At 45.8% G+C, this 20548-nt stretch overlaps 1 protein-coding gene across 1 annotated transcript in view; it reads left to right on the top strand.

Moving 5' to 3' along the window:
* The first annotated feature begins 1393 nt into the window (after nucleotides 1-1393).
* The window catches only part of ds (dachsous cadherin-related 1), a 69464-nt gene continuing 50309 nt past the window's right edge, over nucleotides 1394-20548 (top strand). The window contains exons 1-8 of the mRNA XM_089566515.1: nucleotides 1394-2152; nucleotides 4451-6185; nucleotides 12354-12540; nucleotides 12609-12842; nucleotides 13449-13688; nucleotides 16638-16819; nucleotides 18351-18770; nucleotides 19381-19780. Coding sequence (XP_089422641.1) covers nucleotides 4476-6185; nucleotides 12354-12540; nucleotides 12609-12842; nucleotides 13449-13688; nucleotides 16638-16819; nucleotides 18351-18770; nucleotides 19381-19780 — 3373 coding nt within the window. The 5' untranslated portion in view covers nucleotides 1394-2152; nucleotides 4451-4475. The remainder of the gene's footprint in view (nucleotides 2153-4450; nucleotides 6186-12353; nucleotides 12541-12608; nucleotides 12843-13448; nucleotides 13689-16637; nucleotides 16820-18350; nucleotides 18771-19380; nucleotides 19781-20548) is intronic.

The raw sequence follows: 20548 nt of genomic DNA on the forward strand, positions 1-20548 counted from the left end.
AAGCCTGAGAGAACTGACAGTGCTGATCGCTGTTGTTGCAACCGGGATGTTTTGAAGTTATTGGTGGCTATAAAGTGTTCAGCAGTGCGGAGCACAGTACTTGCGTGCTGGACGTGAAGTCGCGCTCAGTATGACTTGCAGCTCGCAGGAATATGTATATGTGAAGCAGCAGAAGTGCGATTGTGGCTAAAATTTCTGCTGCCAGCCGAAATGGTATAGCGTCTCCTGCAGGGTATCATGCGACACGTGCTATTGCTGTAAATCGCAAACCATGTTAGAGTTCGGAGCAATAGCGCAAACAGGACAAGGGACCAAGAACGAGTAGACACACACAGCGCTATGTGTGTCTGTGTGTGTGTCTACTCGTTCTTGGTCCCTTGTCCTGTTTGCGCTATTGCTCCGAAGTATAAACCAACAAGCCCGAATTTCAACGTTGTTAAAGCATGTTAGAGTCACCGCCGGTGGTGCGTTGCCGCAAACGTTGTGCGCCGCATGCCAAGGTGCGCATCAAAATGGCGGGGACGGTTTTGTCGCATCGAACGCTGGATTTACAAGGCGCACACCTTGCGGTCACGCGGTTACACCGAGGTAATGGCTACAAAGAGGAAATTTCGCCTCCCCTTCAGCTTTGTTATTGATACCGAGATGTGTGCGTCGGGAGAACTCAAATATATCGTGCATGAAGAAAAAAGAACTGTAGTTGTTTCTGAAAAACTGTCTCGTTTGTATAGTGTAACTTGTACTAATTATTTGCGTTTTTTTTTCGTTTACTTTTCCTGTGGTTTTCACAAGCTGAAAAATATGTGTGCATCTTCAACCCTGCATATTAAACCGTCCGAACATCTGCATGTGTAAGCAGCCCTTGCCTTTGGACGGGTGCTTCTATCGCGCTGAAGTATGCATTTTCCAGCCGTTTCAATTAGCTCGAGCTGTGCACTTCAGCGAGTGAGCGTCGGTTGGAATATTTTGTCAGTAGTAAATTCCTATAGGATATTGACTATTTGACTATATGAACCTACGATGTAGTCTTAAGCTTGAAACAGTCTGATGAACACAGAATCAGGAAAATGGAAATAAGTTGTGATTTTTTTAAAGTCCTCTCTGTGTGCGGCAACATGCAGTTTGAATGCGTCCTATACTCAACAGCACAATCTCGGTCACTTGCGCTCTGGAGTTTCCGATTAGGCGGCCATAGAAATCAATCGTGCCAGAGGCGGGTGGCGCGCGCGCGGTAGCCAAGTAGCGGTGGCGCATCTGGTTCCGCGGTAGCGGCGGTAGGCACGCGCATGTCAGGTAGCCGCGAGCCTTGGATGCGAGAAAGCGGAGAGGCGGTTACGGGAGTGAGCGCGGTAGCAGAGTCTACGCGGCTGTACGAAAGACACCTGAACTTCAAGTCTGGCTGCTTTTGTTTCTTATAACGACAATAAACAACAGCAGATAGTGTTCGAGCTGAAAGGATTGTCAAATGGAGACGTGGTTCGCGAAGTTTGGTAGTGTCTCGGAACCATCGAGACTTCCCAAATACTAGTCTGAAGCTGGCGGCACTCTTCATTACTTTCGTTGCACTTCATTAGTTCGTGGCGATGTTAGTTAGTGGAATATTACAGTTAAACAGCACACGGAGGCCGATCATGCTACTTTGAAGCGAAAAGGGGGAGTGACTGCGCGCAGTAGCATGGGGAAGGCACGCGCGTAGTACTTCCGCCGCCGTGGTGGTGCGGCGCGGCTTACGAAACGAGTAGGTAGCCGGCCCCTGTGTTCCGTAAATGTTGTAGGCTGCCGCAGCCAGCGCGGAGGGCACTGTTCGCCAGTGGGATCGAGTGTGTTTCGGCAAGTGGACTGATGAAGAGCACGCCGGATTTTCCTGCGGCCAGGATCATCGAGCAACGGCGGCGGCACGTCACGTTCTCGGAAGGGAGAGGGGGGTCCGCGGCGAGGTCAGCGGCTCGGCCAGCCTCCTCCTCTCCTCTCCTGCCCGGCCCGCCGGGCTGACTGCTGCAGCGAACAATCTGGGACCCTCTTTGTTCGACCTGTTGAGCGAGTCCGCCGGGACCTCGCCGCCGCCGCCGTAGCAGCAGCAGCAGGAGCTCCGCGCTCGAGCCATGGCTGGTCGGATTCCTTGGGCCCCAAGAGGTGCACCGCCGCACCGGAGGTGAGGTTGGAGCCACTTCGAGCCGGTGCTAGCGCCGGGCCTGCACCCGGGAACCTTGGCAAGGCCGGCGTGGGCCGCGGAATGCGGGCGGTCGGTTCGAACGCGCACTTGACGTGCCGACCTGCGTTCGAAGGCATGGCCGCGGAGTCGTCGAGTTGCGATCCCGTGCTGGACGTTGTGTCAGCTCAGTAAAACAGCGCTCTTATTTCCTTCGATTTATTTGTTTTTTTCTCTACATCCGAAAGCTCGGCCTTACCACTTGCAGGTGTATGGAAAAGCCGTCTTGTAGAAGCGATCGTTTTCGTCCGGCATTCTTTTTGCCTGTTTTTATATTTTGTGTACCTGTCAGGAACCGTGCGAAAATCACGAACCATGTTAATGTCCATGTCGCGATGCGCTTGTAAGTTGCGCTTAAACTTATGGGTGAGAGTCAAGCAAATAGTTTGCATAAATGTTTGAAAGTGAAAGTCTGAGGACCGCAGAGCGGTGGTCGGAATGCAGTGCAGCGCTAATTTACGGCGCAGTGGTCTGCGTGCAACGGCAGCGCGCTCGCTGCTGTCAAACTCGCGCCCTTGCGTGCACTGCACCGCTTTAAACCGCGTAGTTCCGGAGTGTGACCTCGCGTGTCTTGGGCGCGGATGTTTCGAAGAGGAGTGCTTCGAGAAATCTTTGAGGCTGCAGTGGCCCGTTGAACTCTTCGTTTTAGGCATCTTTCACCCCATATAATTGCTCCTTTCTGGCGCAGTTAAAGTATCGCAGCAAAGGTGCTCCTCGTGTTGGCTGCCTCCTGGTTGATTAGTCCTGGAAGCTCAAGAACATTGTACTTTCACCCCGGTTTGGTTATCCGGATTATCAGCATTTACGGCGCTTCTGTGTACGTGCTTAATAACGGTGTTTGCCCCGTCGACCTGCGCGTTTTCAGCACGTGAGGGCGCGCTGTTTTGTTGGGTGGGCGGAGTCGCTCGCTTCGTTCTAGCCCATACGCATATGCCTATAGTTGGTATGCTAACTTATCCGCAAGCAACATGAGGGCGCGCAGTCTTTTTAATTAACTAGAAGGTGTTGTGAGTGTGACACAGTGCTGCGACACTAATGCGTGCGCATGTAGTGTGCCAAAGTTCTGATTTCTCATGGAGAGAACCACTTTCCTGTTCTCAGAAATAACTTTTTATCAAACTGAGAGTTGTTATATATGGCGCAACTTTGAACAGTTAGTCATGCAGCAAATTCAGGCATGTTCTTGTATATTTGTGAGTTTATAATGAAATATGAAGGAGAGGGCCACTTGCTGAACATTACAGTATCAATATGAGAGAGAAGCCAACAGCCACAGAAACCAACGGACACAGGGGATTTTTATTTTTTTTTTATTTATTTTGTGGTATTGATCAATTTAGAATAATACTGAATATGTTATCGCTTAAAGCTAATTGATAAGAAAAGCAGAAGTTATCAAGTTATTTATGTTTCATCGGTACTGTTTTGGCCATTTTATTTTTATGCAATATGTAATAAACCACTGACACAAAATCGTGCTGCAAAAAATTGGAAGCTTTAAGCTGCTGTGAAGATAGCCTTTGAATTTGTTCCTGTATTGAATGCATTGTATAGAAAGCAGTTTAAAGATTGCATATTTGAATGCTACAGCACACCAGCCTAAGCAAACAAATTTCAGCATATATTAAGCACAACATCACTGTACCAACCACTTTTTGTACTATTTTGCTTAAAAAATTGGAATGTTTGGACATAGAGAATTTAGTGTGAGATGATCTGCTGCAATAAAATTCTGTAGACATACAACGCAACAGTTAGTGCATGTTAAATGGAACCCGATACACTGCCAACGTAAGCAGAATTAATTATTGAAAAGGTTATTCATGTTTTACTATGGTACACAAGTATGTGCAGTACTACTGTGCTCTAATATCGTTGTTAATGCAGAATAATGAATGATAGCAGGATTTTTAATTGTGTGAATATGCTGTTTGAAAAAAAAATATCAAGTTACTGAGCATTTATATATTTTGTTTGAATGAACTTCCATCTTCTTCATTCTATCCTGTTTTCTGCCATGGCAGTGTGTTATTTGCCTCCATCTGGTAATCGCAGCTTTCATTCTGTGGTTGCGCAGTGTGACATTATTCCTTTCTTTTTAATTTCTTGTCTTTTCATTTAACATCAGTTCTTTCCAGCTGGCATTGATTATTCACAGGCTATATGCCATGGTTATTATGGAGGTCAAGTTTTAATTCTTGCGGGCAAAGAGTGCAATGTGGACGCTGCTGTTCCTTGCAGGGACCATTCATGACCCGTAGCCACCATGTGGCAGTGGCTCCTCTGGGCGGCCTGCTGCCTGGCGGTGTCTGCAGAGCTTGTGCAGGAGTTTGAGGTGGCAGAAGGCGTGCCCGCTGGCAGCCTGGTGGGTGTCATCGGGCGTGACACGGGCACGCAACCGCCGTACCTGATAGTTCCTGCACCTGGCTCTGCCGTGGATTCGGACCTGAGCATTGACCAGGCTTCCGGGCAGGTGCGCACCAGTGTGGTGTTGGACAGGGAGCTACGCAGCGAGTACTCCTTTGTGGCTATACCGCCTAGTGGTGACAATGTGCGGGTTACCATCCGTGTGCTTGACGTCAACGACAATGCGCCCATGTTTCCTGTGGACAGCATGTCCCTTGAGTTTCCAGAGAACACGCCGCGGGATGTGAAACGTACCCTAAGCCCCGCGAGAGATCGGGACTTGGGCGAGTTCAGCACGCAGCACTACCGAATAGCCTCTGGCAATGTGGATGGGGCGTTTCGCTTGGCTTCGCATCGGGAGCGGGATGATGTGTTGTACCTGGACTTGCAAATCAGCGGTGCCCTGGACCGGGAGGTGACGCCCTCTTATAGCCTCCAGGTGGAGGCTTACGATGGCGGCCGCCCACCTTTGCGTGGCACCATGACAGTCAACATCACTATCCTGGACGTCAACGACAACCCGCCTGCCTTCAACCAGAGCCGTTATGTTGGGCGTGTGCCAGAGAATGCCAGTGTCGGCACTGCTGTGCTGCGTGTTTTGGCGACTGATGCTGATGCGGGTGACAACGGCCGTGTGCGTTACTCCATCAACCGGCGCCAGAGTGACCGTGATGGTCTATTCACCATCGATGCTGAATCAGGCTTGGTGTCTGTCAGCAAGCCTTTGGATTTTGAGGCCAAGGACACTCATGAGCTTGTGGTAGTGGCACGTGACTGTGGAGACCAGCCTTTAGAGGCAACTGCCTTTGTCTCAGTGCTGCTGACCGATGTGAATGACAACCAACCCAGCATCAACCTCATCTTTCTGAGTGATGACGCATCCCCCAAGGTGTCGGAGGATGCACGTCCTGGAGAGCTGGTAGCTCGTGTCAGTGTTAATGACCCAGATTCGAAAGCAGAGTATGCCAACGTCAATGTGAGCCTCAGTGGAGGAGATGGCCACTTCGGTTTAGCCACGCAGGATAACATCATCTACCTGGTAATGGTGGCACAGCCGCTGGACCGGGAGACGCGCGCTCGCTATGGGATGCTGCTCACAGCTACCGACCAGGGCAGTCCACCACTGAATGCATCTCGGGCTTTTGAGTTGGCTGTCACCGACACAAATGACAACGCACCCGAGTTTGATCAGGATACGTACCATGCCAGTGTACTGGAAGTGGCTGATCCGGGAACATCTGTGCTGCAGCTAACTGCATCTGATCGTGATGAAGGGCGCAACTCATTGCTGCGCTACTCGATACAGCACACCCCGGACACGTACTCGCAGTGGTTCCATGTGGATCCACGCACAGGCCTGGTGACTACACGCACTCCCATTGACTGCGAGACAAGCCCTGTGCCACGTGTCACTGTGCTCGCCACAGATAGTGGAGAGCCGCCACTCTCAGCCAGTGCTACTCTCCTTGTCACCATCAGCGACGTCAATGACAATGAGCCCATATTTGACCAGAGCTTCTACAACATCACCGTGGCAGAGGATGAACCTGTTGGAAAGTGTGTCCTCAGGGTGAGTGTTTTGTCATGAACATATAGTAACCATAATTTGCTGACTGCAGTTCGTACCTGGCATATAGTGCACAGGACTGAGTTCTGGCTGAGCATTCTATCCCTGTTGAACAGGTGGTTGTGTAATTCCTATAGTGCCGCAGTATACTTTTATTTGACTTGTTATGGTACTTAACAGATGGCTAAGAGCTTTGGCTAAGGGCTGCAGTGTTGACATAGGCTCTTTCTTTTCTCATGAGTCAGCACTTAACTGTTGAACTGACCACAAACCTTGATGTGAAGAAAGTCTAGATGGGTGATTTTTAATTCAAAAGCATTGTATGGCTCATCACTTATGAAACCCAGTGGCAGTGACCAAGGAAAGTGGTCTTGACATCACCATGATCTCGCATGCTGTCAGCAGTAAACCATAAGGTAGTAATGGGTGATCATAGGCGACGAAGCAATGACATTAGCCAAGACGGCAGTAGGTTTTTAACTTAAAAGCATTGTATGGCTCATCAGCAACGAAACCCGGAGGCAATGACCAAAAAAGTGGTACCAAAATGTCTTGACGTCACCATCGTCTCGCATGCTGTCAGCAGTAAACCATAAGACAGTAATGGGCGATTATAGGCGATGAAGCAGTGACATTAGCCAAGACGGTAGTAGTTGGTGATAGTTATAGTTATAGTGGTAATGGTAGCTTCATAATTTTAAAGGTCATTACAGAATAATGATAAGGTCAATAATAACAGTGGCAGTGATAAAGGCCGTTAGGCCAACAGCCTTTAGGGTGAATGCCTTTAATATAAATGCCTTCAGGGTAAAGGCCTTTAGGTAGAAAGCCTTTGTGGTAAAGTCTTTTAGGTCAAGGAATGCTTTTGTATTCACAGCATATAAAGACCTTAAGTGCCCACTGTAACTTTTTCAAGGATGCAAGAGACGCAGATTTTGCCGTAAAAGAGCATATTTGAGAAAGAAAAGAAATAGCATCAAGTGCCTGTCGTGAGGACTCACTCTGCAGTTTTGATCATTACGAGTAATGACAATATTTAGATCGACAACTTAGCCTCTTAAGTTCTTGCAAATGCCAAGACTGAAGACCAGATTAAGAGAGGACATAACTTGTGACTACTGGTGATTTTTATAAAATCGACGCTATGCTGCGGCGGTGCCACGAACTTGTCTAATACTCCTGTCACATGGGCTCCACAAAGGCCTTTGAGAATTGGGACCTTATGTTCATGAAAAACATAAGGTCGTGCTTATGTTCATACAAAGGTTTAGCTAAAAGTAAGCGCTCACCTTCAATGAAAAAAAAAAAAATGATAGGGTTTTAACATAGTTAGACTGAATAGACATGCAAAAGCATGTGTTTAGCCTCATTGGCTCATGGTTTTGCTTTACGGGGTTGTCGGCACGTCTGGCGACGATAGTAGACTCAGATTAAGCTCTGATCGAGGTTAAGCTGATCTGATCTGTTCACGCCGCAGGTGGAAGGTGATGAAGACAACGGCGTACAATGCACAGTGCGAGAATGTGTTGCAGTTTAACATGAGGCATGATTGGCTGCCGCGGTAGATAGTGCTCTCAGGCGGTGACCTGCATGTTGCAGGTGACAGTTTACAAAAAAAAACTGGAATACAGAATAAAATTTCAAAGTAAAAGACTTTGGATGGAACCTCCTGTAAAGACAATTCTAGAAAAATAAACAGTCAGCAGTTGCAGACATTACACCATCATTAGCATCAATAGGGAGCAGCTAGTGATTCATGAGAAAATATTACAAGCAGTTTTGTTTGAATGAAAATGATTGCATGCCCAATCACATAATGAACAACATAATAAATAAGTTATAAAATGATGTATATGGTAATACTGGCACAATTTACCTTGAAAAAGACAATTAGGGTGTTGTAAAAACTGATGAAGAGCAGATTTAAAGGCATTAATCTTTAATGATTGTTTAATAGTAACTGGTAATGGATTCTAAAATGTTGTATCAGAAAATTTGAACAGTTTGCTTTTCGTAATTAGGGCTTAGTTTAGGCAATAAGAAGTTATTGTTAGCAAGACGTGTTTCGTTGTGACACGGTATTTGGTCGCTGAAGTTTAGCAAAAATGGAAGTAGCTCTCTAACAGATTTACACATAAGGGTACTAAAATTCTAGTCAATTATTTTAGGTACAAATAAAATATTGTGTGATCAGAGCAGACAAAGAGCATTTTCTATGCAGTGACTATAAGTGATAAAGCGTATAGCTTGATTTTGGATGATTTGCAGGGAAGATAAATGTGAGTGGTATGTATTTCTCTGTGATGAAATGTGGTACTGAATGTGGGTGTGGATGAACGAGTAATAGAGGGGAATGAGAGTGGGAACATCAAAATACGGGGTAACTTTAATTATTACTCTAATGCCATAATCTGTTTTTCAAGAAATTAATGTGATGTTAGTCCGAAATTTGAGATGTTTGTCAAGTACCACGCCTAGAAAGGACAAATGATCAGCGACAATGATTGAGTTTGGACCAATGTTAACAGACGAGTTTTTGCAAATAATTTTATGCTGTGAGCTGAAAACTATAAAACTAGATTTGGATGCATTAATAGACAAAAAATTCTTGTGGCACCAGTTGAATACGTTCTCCGCATCAGCTTGTTTATGTGTGAATCCGAGATTAAGATGGTTGTGTCGTGTGCATAAAGAAAGCAGTTAGAATTATGAAGGCACATAGGGAGGTCATTAATGCATAATAAAAATAGGAGATGACTAAGAAGTGAATCTTGCGGAACTCCAATGCTAGTATTCTTGTATTTTGAGTATGTCCCTGAGATGAATATGAATATGGCTTGTTTTCTATTGATTAAGTGGCTTCTGATTAGCTAAGTGCAGGTATGCCCATAGCATCAAGCTTGTTGAATAGAATAGCATGGCCGAAGGAATCAAAAGCTTTGGAGAGGTCAATGAATATTGTGCCAGCAAAGCTACCCGCATCATTGTAGGGTTGTGGCACCAGTTGAATACGTTCTCCGCATCAGCTTGTTTATGTGTGAATCCGAGATTAAGATGGTTGTGTCGTGTGCATAAAGAAAGCAGTTGGAATTATGAAGGCACATAAGGAGGTGCCTTCATTGATGAGAGCGATCACAGCTAATTCATTAGAAAATCCCAGTATAAAACTAAACTGGTTAGGTGAGAGAATGTAAAATTTTGTTAAGTAGCTGTTTAGTTGTAAAACAGTGACTTTTTCAATAATTTTTCTGAAAAATGATAAAATGGCAATTGGGCGGTAATTATAAATTTTATGTTTATCTCGCCTTCTGAAGGCAGGAATTAGCTTAGCCTTTTTCAGTGCAGTAAGGAAAATGCTAGATTTGAAGACCAGGTTAACAATATAAGCGATGGCATCGCAAATAAGATGAGCAGTTAGCTTAATATGAGAGGATTGTATATTGTCCAGACCTGGACTGGAGTCATTGAGATTGCATATTTGCAGATTTCTCGTGGAGAAAAGGAAAATGCTATGGGGAGATTGTTGTAATGTTTGACTTGCGGCAATATTTAAATCTCCTGAAACTAAAGCAAATTAATCACTAAATATTTCAACAATGTCTGTGGGTTTTTTGTATGCTTTCTTATCTGAAATAATTGTTGATATAGGAGCTTTTGAGCTGTTTCTGCTTAGGAAGGCATTAATGACCTTTCATTGCTTATAAACGTTTTTTCCAGTGAGATTAATTTTTCTGTCATAGTAAAACGGTAGGTGTAACATTAAGAGATCAGAAGCAGGCTGAGTGGGTGAGAAAACAAACGCGCGTTAATGATATCCTAGTTAAAATCAAGAGGAAGAAGTGGGCTTGGGCAGGGCATGTAATGCGAAGGCAAGATAACCGCTGGTCCTTAAGGATAACGGAGTGGATTCCAAGAGAAGGCAAAGCATAGCAGGGGGCGGCAGAAAGTTAGGTGGGCGGATGAGATTAAGAAATTTGCGGGAATACGGTGGCCGCAACTGGCGAAGGACAGGGTTAATTGGAGAGATATGGGAGAGGCCTTTGCTCTGCAGTGGGCGTAGTCAGGCTGATGATGATGATGATGGTGAGTACTTTCTCTTAGCTGTTCTGAGGAGCAAGCCTAATACATCAGAATATTTCTTATAACGCACTAAAAGTCGCATGTTAAATGGTTGCTTTTTCCATTTTATAGAAGTTACCGTTTGTTCTCAAACTGTTTAAAAGGCTAGAACTCATCCAGGGATTATTCGTTGGGGAAAATTTCTTATTTGCACATCGATAAGTAGAACGCGCATCAATAGCTTTAGAGATAATAATAAAACTACTTGAATGCATTATCAGTGTCTTCAAAAGCCTTGATTACTGACCAGTCAACACTAGCAGTCGGTTCTAGAAATAATGCCAGTGTGGGACAAGTGGGTTCAGTCTAAAAACAGACCTGCAGTTTTGTTGTTTTTCTATGTGTTTGTCTCACACTAAACTTTTTAGAACCGTGTTCTTAAAACTGTTTGTATTTCCATGCATTATATGCTCCATCCCAGTCAGAGACCTCCTCAGCCTATTAGGAGAGCTTGTTAAATGTGTTCCTCTGCGCATAGTCGTGTGCATGTCGTCTGCTCGCGCCGTGCACAGATATAGTTAGAAAGAAGTATAAACCGACACTGCCTACGTACCACAAGCATAAGCATGCTTATGTGTGCTAAAACGCAAGCATTTGGTGGGACGTTACACCATTTGTCACATTCGCACTTTTAGTTTAGCGTGTGCTGACGGAGACAACGATAATATCAGCCTAGTGGTGCCATCTGGTTGTTAAAATGGGAAGTGTTTTGTCAACAAACCAATGCTTCTTGTTAGGACTACAAACGGCAGAATCGTCACCCTGAATAAAAAAATTAAGCAAATGTATCGCTCATACATTTTGTTATAGGCGAGGTGACAGAAGTGAAAGCTTGGTGCCCGATTAATGGCCAGTGAACGTGCTGAAAATGGCAGTAACAATGACGGATTCAGTCCAAGGCGAGGGGTCCTGCTTCGAAGGGTGCCGCCATTTTGGAAATGATGTTTTAGAGCACTCAGAAGTCGTGCACGCTGAACTTCGGAAATAGCGTATTGAAAACGAGTGTACGTTAAGGCTCAATATGAAATAGCGTTTGGCGCGTGTGCACTTTGAAGAATGCTATTACATATACCCGTATGATTATTTTATACTGGCACTACATTCTGCAGTGTCAGGATGTTGCCTGTGTACTCACTGCAGCTTTGGTAGTGCTGTGAAGAACTAGTGGGATGGAGTATAGGTCCCTGCCATGAAAGATAATAGACATGTTGACCTTCCATATCTGAATAACTGAAGCAAGTACAGTCAAACTTCTCCAACATGAATTTTCAGGTACTTAGGAAAATATTTGCATTGTACAGAATCCATATTGGTGATCCAAAAAAAAAAAATTTGAACAGCGAAGTATAAAATGCATTGTCGTTTACTTGTGTTCTTGCATTTAAGTAAACTAGCTTGTGGTGCTCTGCTAGACTTTTTTTTCTTCACTGTCACCGAAGAGGCCTTTCTGGAACTGTTAAATATATGCACTTACACCCTGGATTATGCAGGGCACTGCAGAACGTTGAGGGCATGGAGCACTACGAGTACTACAAGATGTCAATGTAGTTTAATGTTGTCAGTGACAGCTACATGTAGGGCTTCTGAGGTGTGGGGCTACCATCGCTGTTGTCATAGTATGTTAAAACTGAAAACTCCAGCATTGAGCATATTATCCTGAGAATATTTCTTATCTGGCCTTGTGATCTAGGTGTGCCTGGCTTTGTTGCTGGGACTTGAATTTTCAGCAGTTTGTTAGTTAATGGTGGTTTAGGTAGCAATTAACTTGTCTTTTTCCAAAATGGATGTGAATGTAATATGATGGTTATCTGCTGCGCATGTGGTCACCCCATACAAGTCTTGAAAGCTGCATGATTCTTGTGTTTCTATGATCAGCAGATATCTGCTGATTGGCATGTTGCTATTCTCTTGTACAAGGAGTATTATTGTCTATTTATCATAATAATAATACCAGTGATTTGTGTGATGTTGTGAACACTGCACATATTCTGCTTTGTTGTTAAAAAAAAAAGATAAATGCTGTGACTAAGGCGACCGTCATGTTTCTTCCAGGTCTCGGCCAGCGACCCTGACTGTGGTGTAAATGCCATGGTAAACTTCACACTGGGTGGTGGGCCCAGCAACGACTTCCGGCAGCACTTTGCTGTGCACCCAAGCTCTGGGGAGCTCTGCTTAACAGCCAGCCTTGACCGGGAACAACGAAGCTCTTATGAGATCCCCATAGCAGCCACTGATCGAGGTGTGTATAGACATTAGCTTTGCCATTGACTGAGGTTTGATGAGCCTGGCCTACTTGGCATGTTGCAGGTGGTTTGAGCACCATGGCCATGGTGAAGGTGTATGTGCGAGATGTGAACGACAACCGGCCCATCTTCTACCCGCGCGAGTACAATGTCAGCCTGCGGGAACAAGACGCTTTGGCTGCCACGCCTGTGGCTGTGGTGGTGGCCAGTGACGCCGACTCGGGCCTCTTCGGAACTGTCTCCTACCACATTGTCAGTGGCAATGACCTGGGCCTCTTTCGAGTGGACCCCACTTCAGGCAAGAGCACGCTGCTGTTCTTGAGCACCAAGCAGTAAAACACATTTTAGCTGACAGATACTCAAGGGACACTGAAGACAGATTGAAGTTCATCTATATCAATAGATTACTGTGCTCTAATGATAAATACACTTCTTTCACTGAAAACAGTGCTTTTATAGGAACGGTAAAATATGATATGCAGGTATTGACCCCCACCGGCCATTTTCACTAGCAAACTGGGGTTGTGTCAAGGCAGTTCTTTGCGGGCTATACCTTCAGGATAGGCTAGTCCGCTATTTATTCTTTCAAATGGTGATCACTGAGTCCTTTTCGGTCTTGATATCACAAATTTGAATTGGAAATTTTTTGTATCAAGTTTTCTCAGTGCTGCATGCTTCTTTTGCTGCTGAACAATCGCCAGCATAGCCGGAAAGAGCCATAAGATCGATTTTTACTGAGAACAAAAAGAAATAACCGAAGACTCTTTCCCTCCGACCTGACACAGGGTGTACTTCTTGCCAATTAATCGACAGGCCAGGTCTTTCCAGATAAGGTTACTGCTTTGTACTTTGTTCTTGCATTTTACTGTAAATAACTGAATAAGCGCAATGACGTGTGTTGCAGGGGAGCTGCTGGTGGTGGGGCGTCTGGGTCGATCGCAGCCATTGCACGAGCTCCGGCTGGCTGCACAGGACGGAGGTGGCCTGCAGTCACTGCTGGAGGCCCGCGTGTATGTGAGCGTGCTGGGCAGGGGACAGCAGCCACCCCTCTTCCAGCGGCCGCGTTACGCCTTCCAGGTGCGCGAGGATGCTGCACCGAGCACCGTCATTGGCACCGTAGCTGCCGCAGCTGCTGGCGCTCCTGGTGAGAAGCCTTTTGCCTGCATCTCATGTCGACTGCACTTTTGAACTCAGGTTCACATCAGTTCAGATTATATCATGCCTCACTTGGGTCTAAACATGAATTTGCTGTGTATGCAAACTTAAGAATTTGACTTCCTTGTACACATTCAGGCTGAGGTTCACATCCTCTTATACTGACTCGGGCTTCGTCAGACTGACTCATTTGAACTTAGACTTGCATCAAATAATTTATACCCTTATGTGACTTCATGCCATATAGGGGCAGATTAGATGGATCCTTGAGTGACCCAGATAATCTTTGGGCTTGTTTATGTTCTTAGTAAAATCGAGGAGGTGCTAAAAAGCAAAGGAATGCTATATATAAAGGCATAAAAATTACTGAAAGAGAAAACATTAGTTTATATGCCCTCACGTATGAAGTGTCGCACAAACACACTGTTCTTCTGTGTGGCAGCTGTCTGGCCTCTTCAAGAGCTAGATTCGTAATGTTGAACCTGCAAGTGTTGCACGTTTCTGTATTTAAATAGATTCTCATTTGGCCTTGGCTAACAAATTGTATTTTTTTTTAAGTTGACAGCGCTTCCATTATATTTTTTCAGCTCTTGATTAAGTATTGCTGTCTAAGCCAGGATATAGATTGCTACATTGCACATTCTTGGGGCACTTTTTTTTTTATTCAGCACGTGTGCCACAAGGCTTAGGATTAGAAAGGGGGACGGGGGATATGAGAGAAAACTAGACAAAGAGGTAGTGACCGGTTACAAATGTGGTTTAATGACATGCTGGTCAGGATAGCACATCGTTACGCCCGCACTCTCCAGATTGCATATTTTTTTACAGTTCATGGTGCTTGTTGTCTCTGCCTAGTGACATTATTTCGTTTATCATCTTACGCTGTCAAACCTTGTTATAGTGAACATGTAAAATATCGTAGCATAGTTCAATATAGTTGATGTTTGTAACATAAAATTTCTTCAGAAACACATGCAAGAGCAGAGCCATCTAGTCATTGAAGGGGTGGCAACTCGGCCGATACTTACGAAAGAAATGGGGAGGCCTTTTCCAAAGTTTTAGCTCTGGCCCGAAGGCGCTTGCAGCCATTCCCGAGGCAGTAAAAAACTTAGTGCCAGTTAGGTTGACTTCTCTGCACAGCACCACTAGCATGCAAAGGCAGTAGCAAGTGCTAGATGGAGTGGCTCCCCATATAACAACTGTGCTACGTCGAAAATAGCACACCAAAGCGAAAGCTATCGCCATTTTCACCGTCTCCGTGATAGCCGACATAAGCACATGACGGTTACTGCAAGGCTGCATCCATTCATGTCGCTGCTTAGGGGGGCACTGTCTATGGATGTGAGAGGTGTGAATGGGCACTGACTGTTTGGCTTCAAATCCCACTGTCTTCCTTGGTGCTGTACGCCAGGGTGAGATAAAGCACGCGTCGGCGCGAACTCTTGTCGGACCACCACCAGACACTTGTGTAGTGTAGCGAAGCCTGCTGCATATCATCTGAGTGGGCACAGCTTTGAGCTAGGGAGTTCGATATATCCATTCTAGGGCCAACCGTGGTCAATGTATAAAGTGAAAGTTATGTGTGTTTGTTAAAAATATGTAGGAAGAGTACAATATAACCACAATTCGTAATATATGTGTTCGTTGCATCAAGGTTTGACTGTATTTCCTTGAGCATGCCTTTAAATCGGTGCAGTTGAGAAATATTGGGCTGCGCATTACTCCTTGGGGCTAGGTGATTGCTGTCCTAGATTGCTGATGTATCTGTTAGCATTATAAACTCGGTACAAGAAGCATTGTAAATGATATGAGCATGTGTTTCCTGAAGCAGACCTAAGTGCATTGCTTAGTTTCCATTTGAATGAAATTAAAAGGCTAGCACACTCTGGACGTGGGGCACATTTTTTAGGGAAGAAAACACTTGTTAAAGGGGCTGCGAAACACTACTTGGGGGGATCCCGGCTATACTTCAGGTGGGTTCTTTATGTCACACAGATGCTGACTTAAAAAGAATTACAGGAATCGATGCACAGGAACGGGAGTTATTCAGTGAAGAAATTTGAAAATACAAGCAAACAAAACGCTGCCCTCAACTCGATTTTGGCGGGGCTTCCTGCTCCTATTTCGCTCTTCCAATGACGGCACCTGGCGCAGCCAATCAAAACAGCCAGCCAGAGCACGTCGCGGAAGTTTGTACTCCATGGTTGCCTGCTCTCTGTAACTCGTTCTTGCTGAGACTGGCAGCGTCGTTTCTATGCCAGAGCGCCCCTGGTGGTGTATTCTTATTTTACTTGCTTTGCAGGGCTTTTATCTAAGACAAACAAGTTGTTTTTGTTGATCTAATATAAAACGCAGACAGGTGACAAAATGTGTCTCTATTTATTCACACAATTTGCAGTATATTTACTGTTTGTCCGATCATCAAGCTCGCGCCAGGTGATGTCATATCCGCTGCTAAAAACCCGCCACTGTGTGGCGACACCATCAGAGCCAGGAAGTTGTTTTTGGGGGGGCATTAAAATATTAAAAAACGGAATATACGCGGTATTACCGATGCTAATAGCACCATTATAACTCACTGTATGCAATCAACAGGCAAAACAGTTAACTAATATTGTGTTTCTGGGTACCTTTAAGCATGTGTCAGTCTTGGACCAATGTATTGATAACCCCTTAGCTTGGCTTCTCATTGGGTTCATTGTTTCTTAGTGATCTGGCGGCTTGCTTCTGGCTGCAGCATGTGTCAGGTATTTGTGAAAGTGCAATGTAGTGCACATAGAAAAATTACTAAAGGTTGCTTTGTTCACAGAAGCCTTCTTTTGTAATATTCTTTGGCGTGTGCTGCCTTCTCAATGGAAGCCAGTGGCAGATGAGCAGCTTTGCGGAGTGCAAGCTTTGTTCTGAAAAAACTGTCACTAATTGTGATGACTGTTCACAGGAGGTCAGCCACAAGTACGCTACTCCATCTACTCGGGGGATCCTGAGGGCTACTTCTCAATTGATGCCTACCTGGGCAGCATCCGGGTGGAACGACCCTTAGATCATGAGGCACATCCATTCTTATTGCTGAATGTTCAAGCTACTTCTGGAACCCAACCACCGGCCTATGGACACACGCAGGTACTGTCTGTTAGGCATGTGGTTGCTGAGATTTGGTCGCAAAATGTTTTAAAATGTGATTTTAATGTATTAGGTGGCGTTTATGTGCAACACTTTTACAATAGATGATGAAATAATTAATATGCTCATTGTGCTGGTGTTCTGTGCTCGTGCATCGACTGATCATAAGACAAGTTCTTGGTCCTTGGTAAGACAGAACTAAAGCACACTGCCACTTTACATACCCACCATCATGCTTCTCTTCTCCGTTGTTGGCGTTACCGAGTGTGGAATGCAGTGGAGGGTGAAGGACGGCGATGGTGAAGAGAGCGTGAGGAGGAAAAAGGTAGGGCAGTAGCGTGAGAAAGGCTCCACCATTTTTACCAGCTAAGAAGTAACGCCAGAGTAGCACACGCCTTTGTTTGGTCGCTCAAGAGAGGCCCAGCGATGGCGGGTTGCTGTGTGTGCTGAAGAAGCCGAACCCAGATCCGCCTCCATTCGGCACTGCGTGTTCCACCTATGGTCGCCTACGGTTCAGATACCGCAGCAGCTTTGCTCAAAGATAGCATTACCGAGAATCGTAATCATCTGTCAATTTTTTCTCCTTCCCTACATACACCTCACTGTTACTGCCTTCCAGCACCACCGCCATTCTTTCTTTTTTTCCTTCTCGCTTGGTCAAAATGAGTGGTTGAGCTTGAAGGCAATCTCCGGAAAGAACAGTAGGCATTGCTGGACAAGCTCCTCTGTGAGTGCTGTTGTGTAGCTTTTGTACCATTGGAAATGTTGACGCATTTTTAAAAGCAATAAAAGCAATAATTTGGTGCTTGGTCGCAATTGATACGAGACCAAACACTCTTACTATGTGTGTAAAGTTCTCAGTGCAGCAAAGCCCTAGGATGCCTTCAAGAAATGTACAGTCCAAATGAAAGGCATTTAATATGATGTTAGGTTGGATGTTGCTTTAAATCTTTTGCGGCACATTTCTTCACCGCATGTGTAATTCGGTTTCCTGCTCTGCAAATGCACATTCCACCCACTGGTTGCCATATGCTCTCGTCCGGACTGCGGCAGGTCATGAGACATGAATGTAGATTTAAGCACACACTGTATAAAGAGTAACCATACCGTATACACCACACGCTAGCCTGTTTACCTTGCATGCTGTGGTTCCATGGGAATTGAAAAAACTTTATCTTTCTTTTAGGTGAGCAGCTTTCGTGTGGTATTTCTATAGCTGTTATGACTACCAAAAATGCGACAGTAAACAGATTTGTGTGTTTTAGTGCATGTTTTGTGTTTGCTCCTGTGGAAAGCCATGATCTGATTGGGCACAGCTTTGTGGAACTGGCAGTGCCAGATCCAAACAAGCACTTTTTTGCTTTGGAATTTCCCAGATAGCTCCACAAGTGCAACTGAAAAGCAGCACACGAGGCATATAGCGGGGTCCTACTGCAGCTTGAAATAGCACCTTGCATTATATTCAAAGCCGTGCATGTACAGGCACTATTGCTGCAACGTTGTTGGGTTTGAGAGTGGGCCTTCTGCGCAGGTGAACGTGACGATCTGGGATGTTAATGACAATGCGCCCCGGTTCGAGAGTGCGGTGCTCAAGCTTAGCCTTCCTGAGAACGTGGCGGTGGGCACGGCCACGTACGTGGCACAGGCACAGGATGCTGATGCGGGGCGCAATGGAGCAGTGCGCTACACTCTGCTGGAGGCACCGCCGGGCCTGTTTGAGCTGGGACCCCGCTCAGGGCGGTTGGCCCTTCTCCGGCCATTGGACTACGAGGCACAGCCACGTGTGCGCCTTGTGCTGGGTGCCGCCGACGGAGGCACTCCAGCACAGTCGGCCTCCATGACTCTGCTCATCGAGGTGCAGGACGTCAACGACAATGCGCCCATCTTTGACCGGCCCGCGTACAGCGTCAGTGTGCTTGAGTCCCTGCCAGCCAACTCACACTTTCTGCAGGTAGGGCCTCTCTGTTGTCTATCTTTGTTCTGCACAGCCCAAAGATAAACAGTCACTAATGCTGCAGGTATTCTGATATGCAGCGTAGAAAGATGGAAAGGTTTCACTATAGCAGATTGACAGAGTCATGAAAAAAAAAGCTAGGTGGCAGTGTAGCGCCAGGGAGCCTGACTTCACAAGCCAGTCTTGTGAAGGCATTCCTTGCAGCCAGATCTCACCAACATGGTATGAAACTCCTGTGAATGTGGAGTACTGGTGCAAAGCTTAGAAGTCAAGGTACCTGTATGCTTAGACATCTGTGCGTGCACAGATATCATTTGCACAGTAAAAAAAAAAGAAAGTATGGGGGTCAGTGCAGCTTTCTCAAGGGTAATTTTTTGTTTATGGGAGCTGAGGGGGGACACTCTTCTTTCTCTGCTTCCTCCCTTCCCTCACTTTTTAGATCTGTACCTGGTTTTCACTGCATTTCTTAGGATCAAACAACCACTAATCCAATTTCTTGCTCTATTGACTAATAGGACAGCTGGCTGTGATTTGTGCTAGACATTCTGTTCACCAGTTAAGCCATATGTCTGGAATGGATGAAGACATACTCCATCTGACAATGCAGGTCAGTGCCACGGATCGAGACACAGGCAACAATGCTCGGCTTACCTTCCGGCTCTCTACCAGCAACGAGTTTGGCATTTTCCCGAATAGTGGGCTGTTGTACCTGCGTGAACCACTGGACCGGGAGGCCTCTGATTTGCACCGGCTCACCGTCGCGGTCGTGGACAACGGCAGCCCCGCCATGTCAGCGACAGCCAGCATTGAGGTGCACGTCCTGGATGCCAACGACAATGCACCAGAGTTCAACGCTGGTGCACTAGAGTTGACTGTTCCGGAGAATGTGCCAGCCGGGCACCTGGTCGGCACACTGCAGGCTCACGACCAGGACACTGGCAGCAATGCTGCTCTCCGCTACAGCCTGTTGCAGGCAAACAGCAGCTTTAAAGTTGACCCTGTCACTGGTGAGTGGAGGCCTGCTGTCTCATGCACATTGTATGTTCGAGAAGTGTATATTTAGGCATGTTGGTTATTCGTGCTGTAAGTTGTGTAGCATAATTCCAGTCTCTAAAGGGCAAAGAACCACTACTTGTCTGTTGTGCCTCCCAGCTTGTCTGTAGAGCTCTTTAAACAGTGATTGCAGGTCAAATGCATCTCAGTATCTCCTTCAAAGGTAACACAGACCAAAGGGAGATATATTAAACAATTTGTATGCTGTTATTTTGAGGATATGAAAAGAAAAGGAGAATAATTACTGTATAAATGCGCGTAAGGTCCGCACTTTTTTTTTCCAGATTCGAGGACCAATTTTCGGGGTGCTTCCTATATATGCGATGCGCGAAAAAAAAAATTGAAGTAAAAACACGCCAACCAGGGAATGAGGGGATTTATTCTGCATTCAGTCATTCATGGAGCATTTCAACTTCGAGCTGGTGCTGTGCTCTGGTGCTCGCTCATCCCACAAGAAGCCGCGCAGCATGTCCGCTGTCAGTGCGTAGCCGTTGTTCCACACTTCCACCACATAGCAGAGCAGCTCTGCCAGTTCTGGAAACTCGCACGGTTTGCCTTGGAAAGTGCGCTTTTTGCGCACTTCTTGGCCACATCGAATTTCCTGCCTGCCGCACGCTTGGCATGTTCGAGAGCTAACTTCCAGCCGTGTAGCTATTAAGGTGCTTGCCCATCTTGCTAAAACTGCAACGCTCGGCGGCAGCACGCGAAAGCCACAACTGCGG

This window comes from Amblyomma mixtum, chromosome 1 (genome assembly GCF_055824585.1).
Source record: "Amblyomma mixtum isolate Tamu chromosome 1, ASM5582458v1, whole genome shotgun sequence".
Taxonomy (NCBI): Eukaryota; Metazoa; Arthropoda; class Arachnida; order Ixodida; family Ixodidae; genus Amblyomma; species Amblyomma mixtum.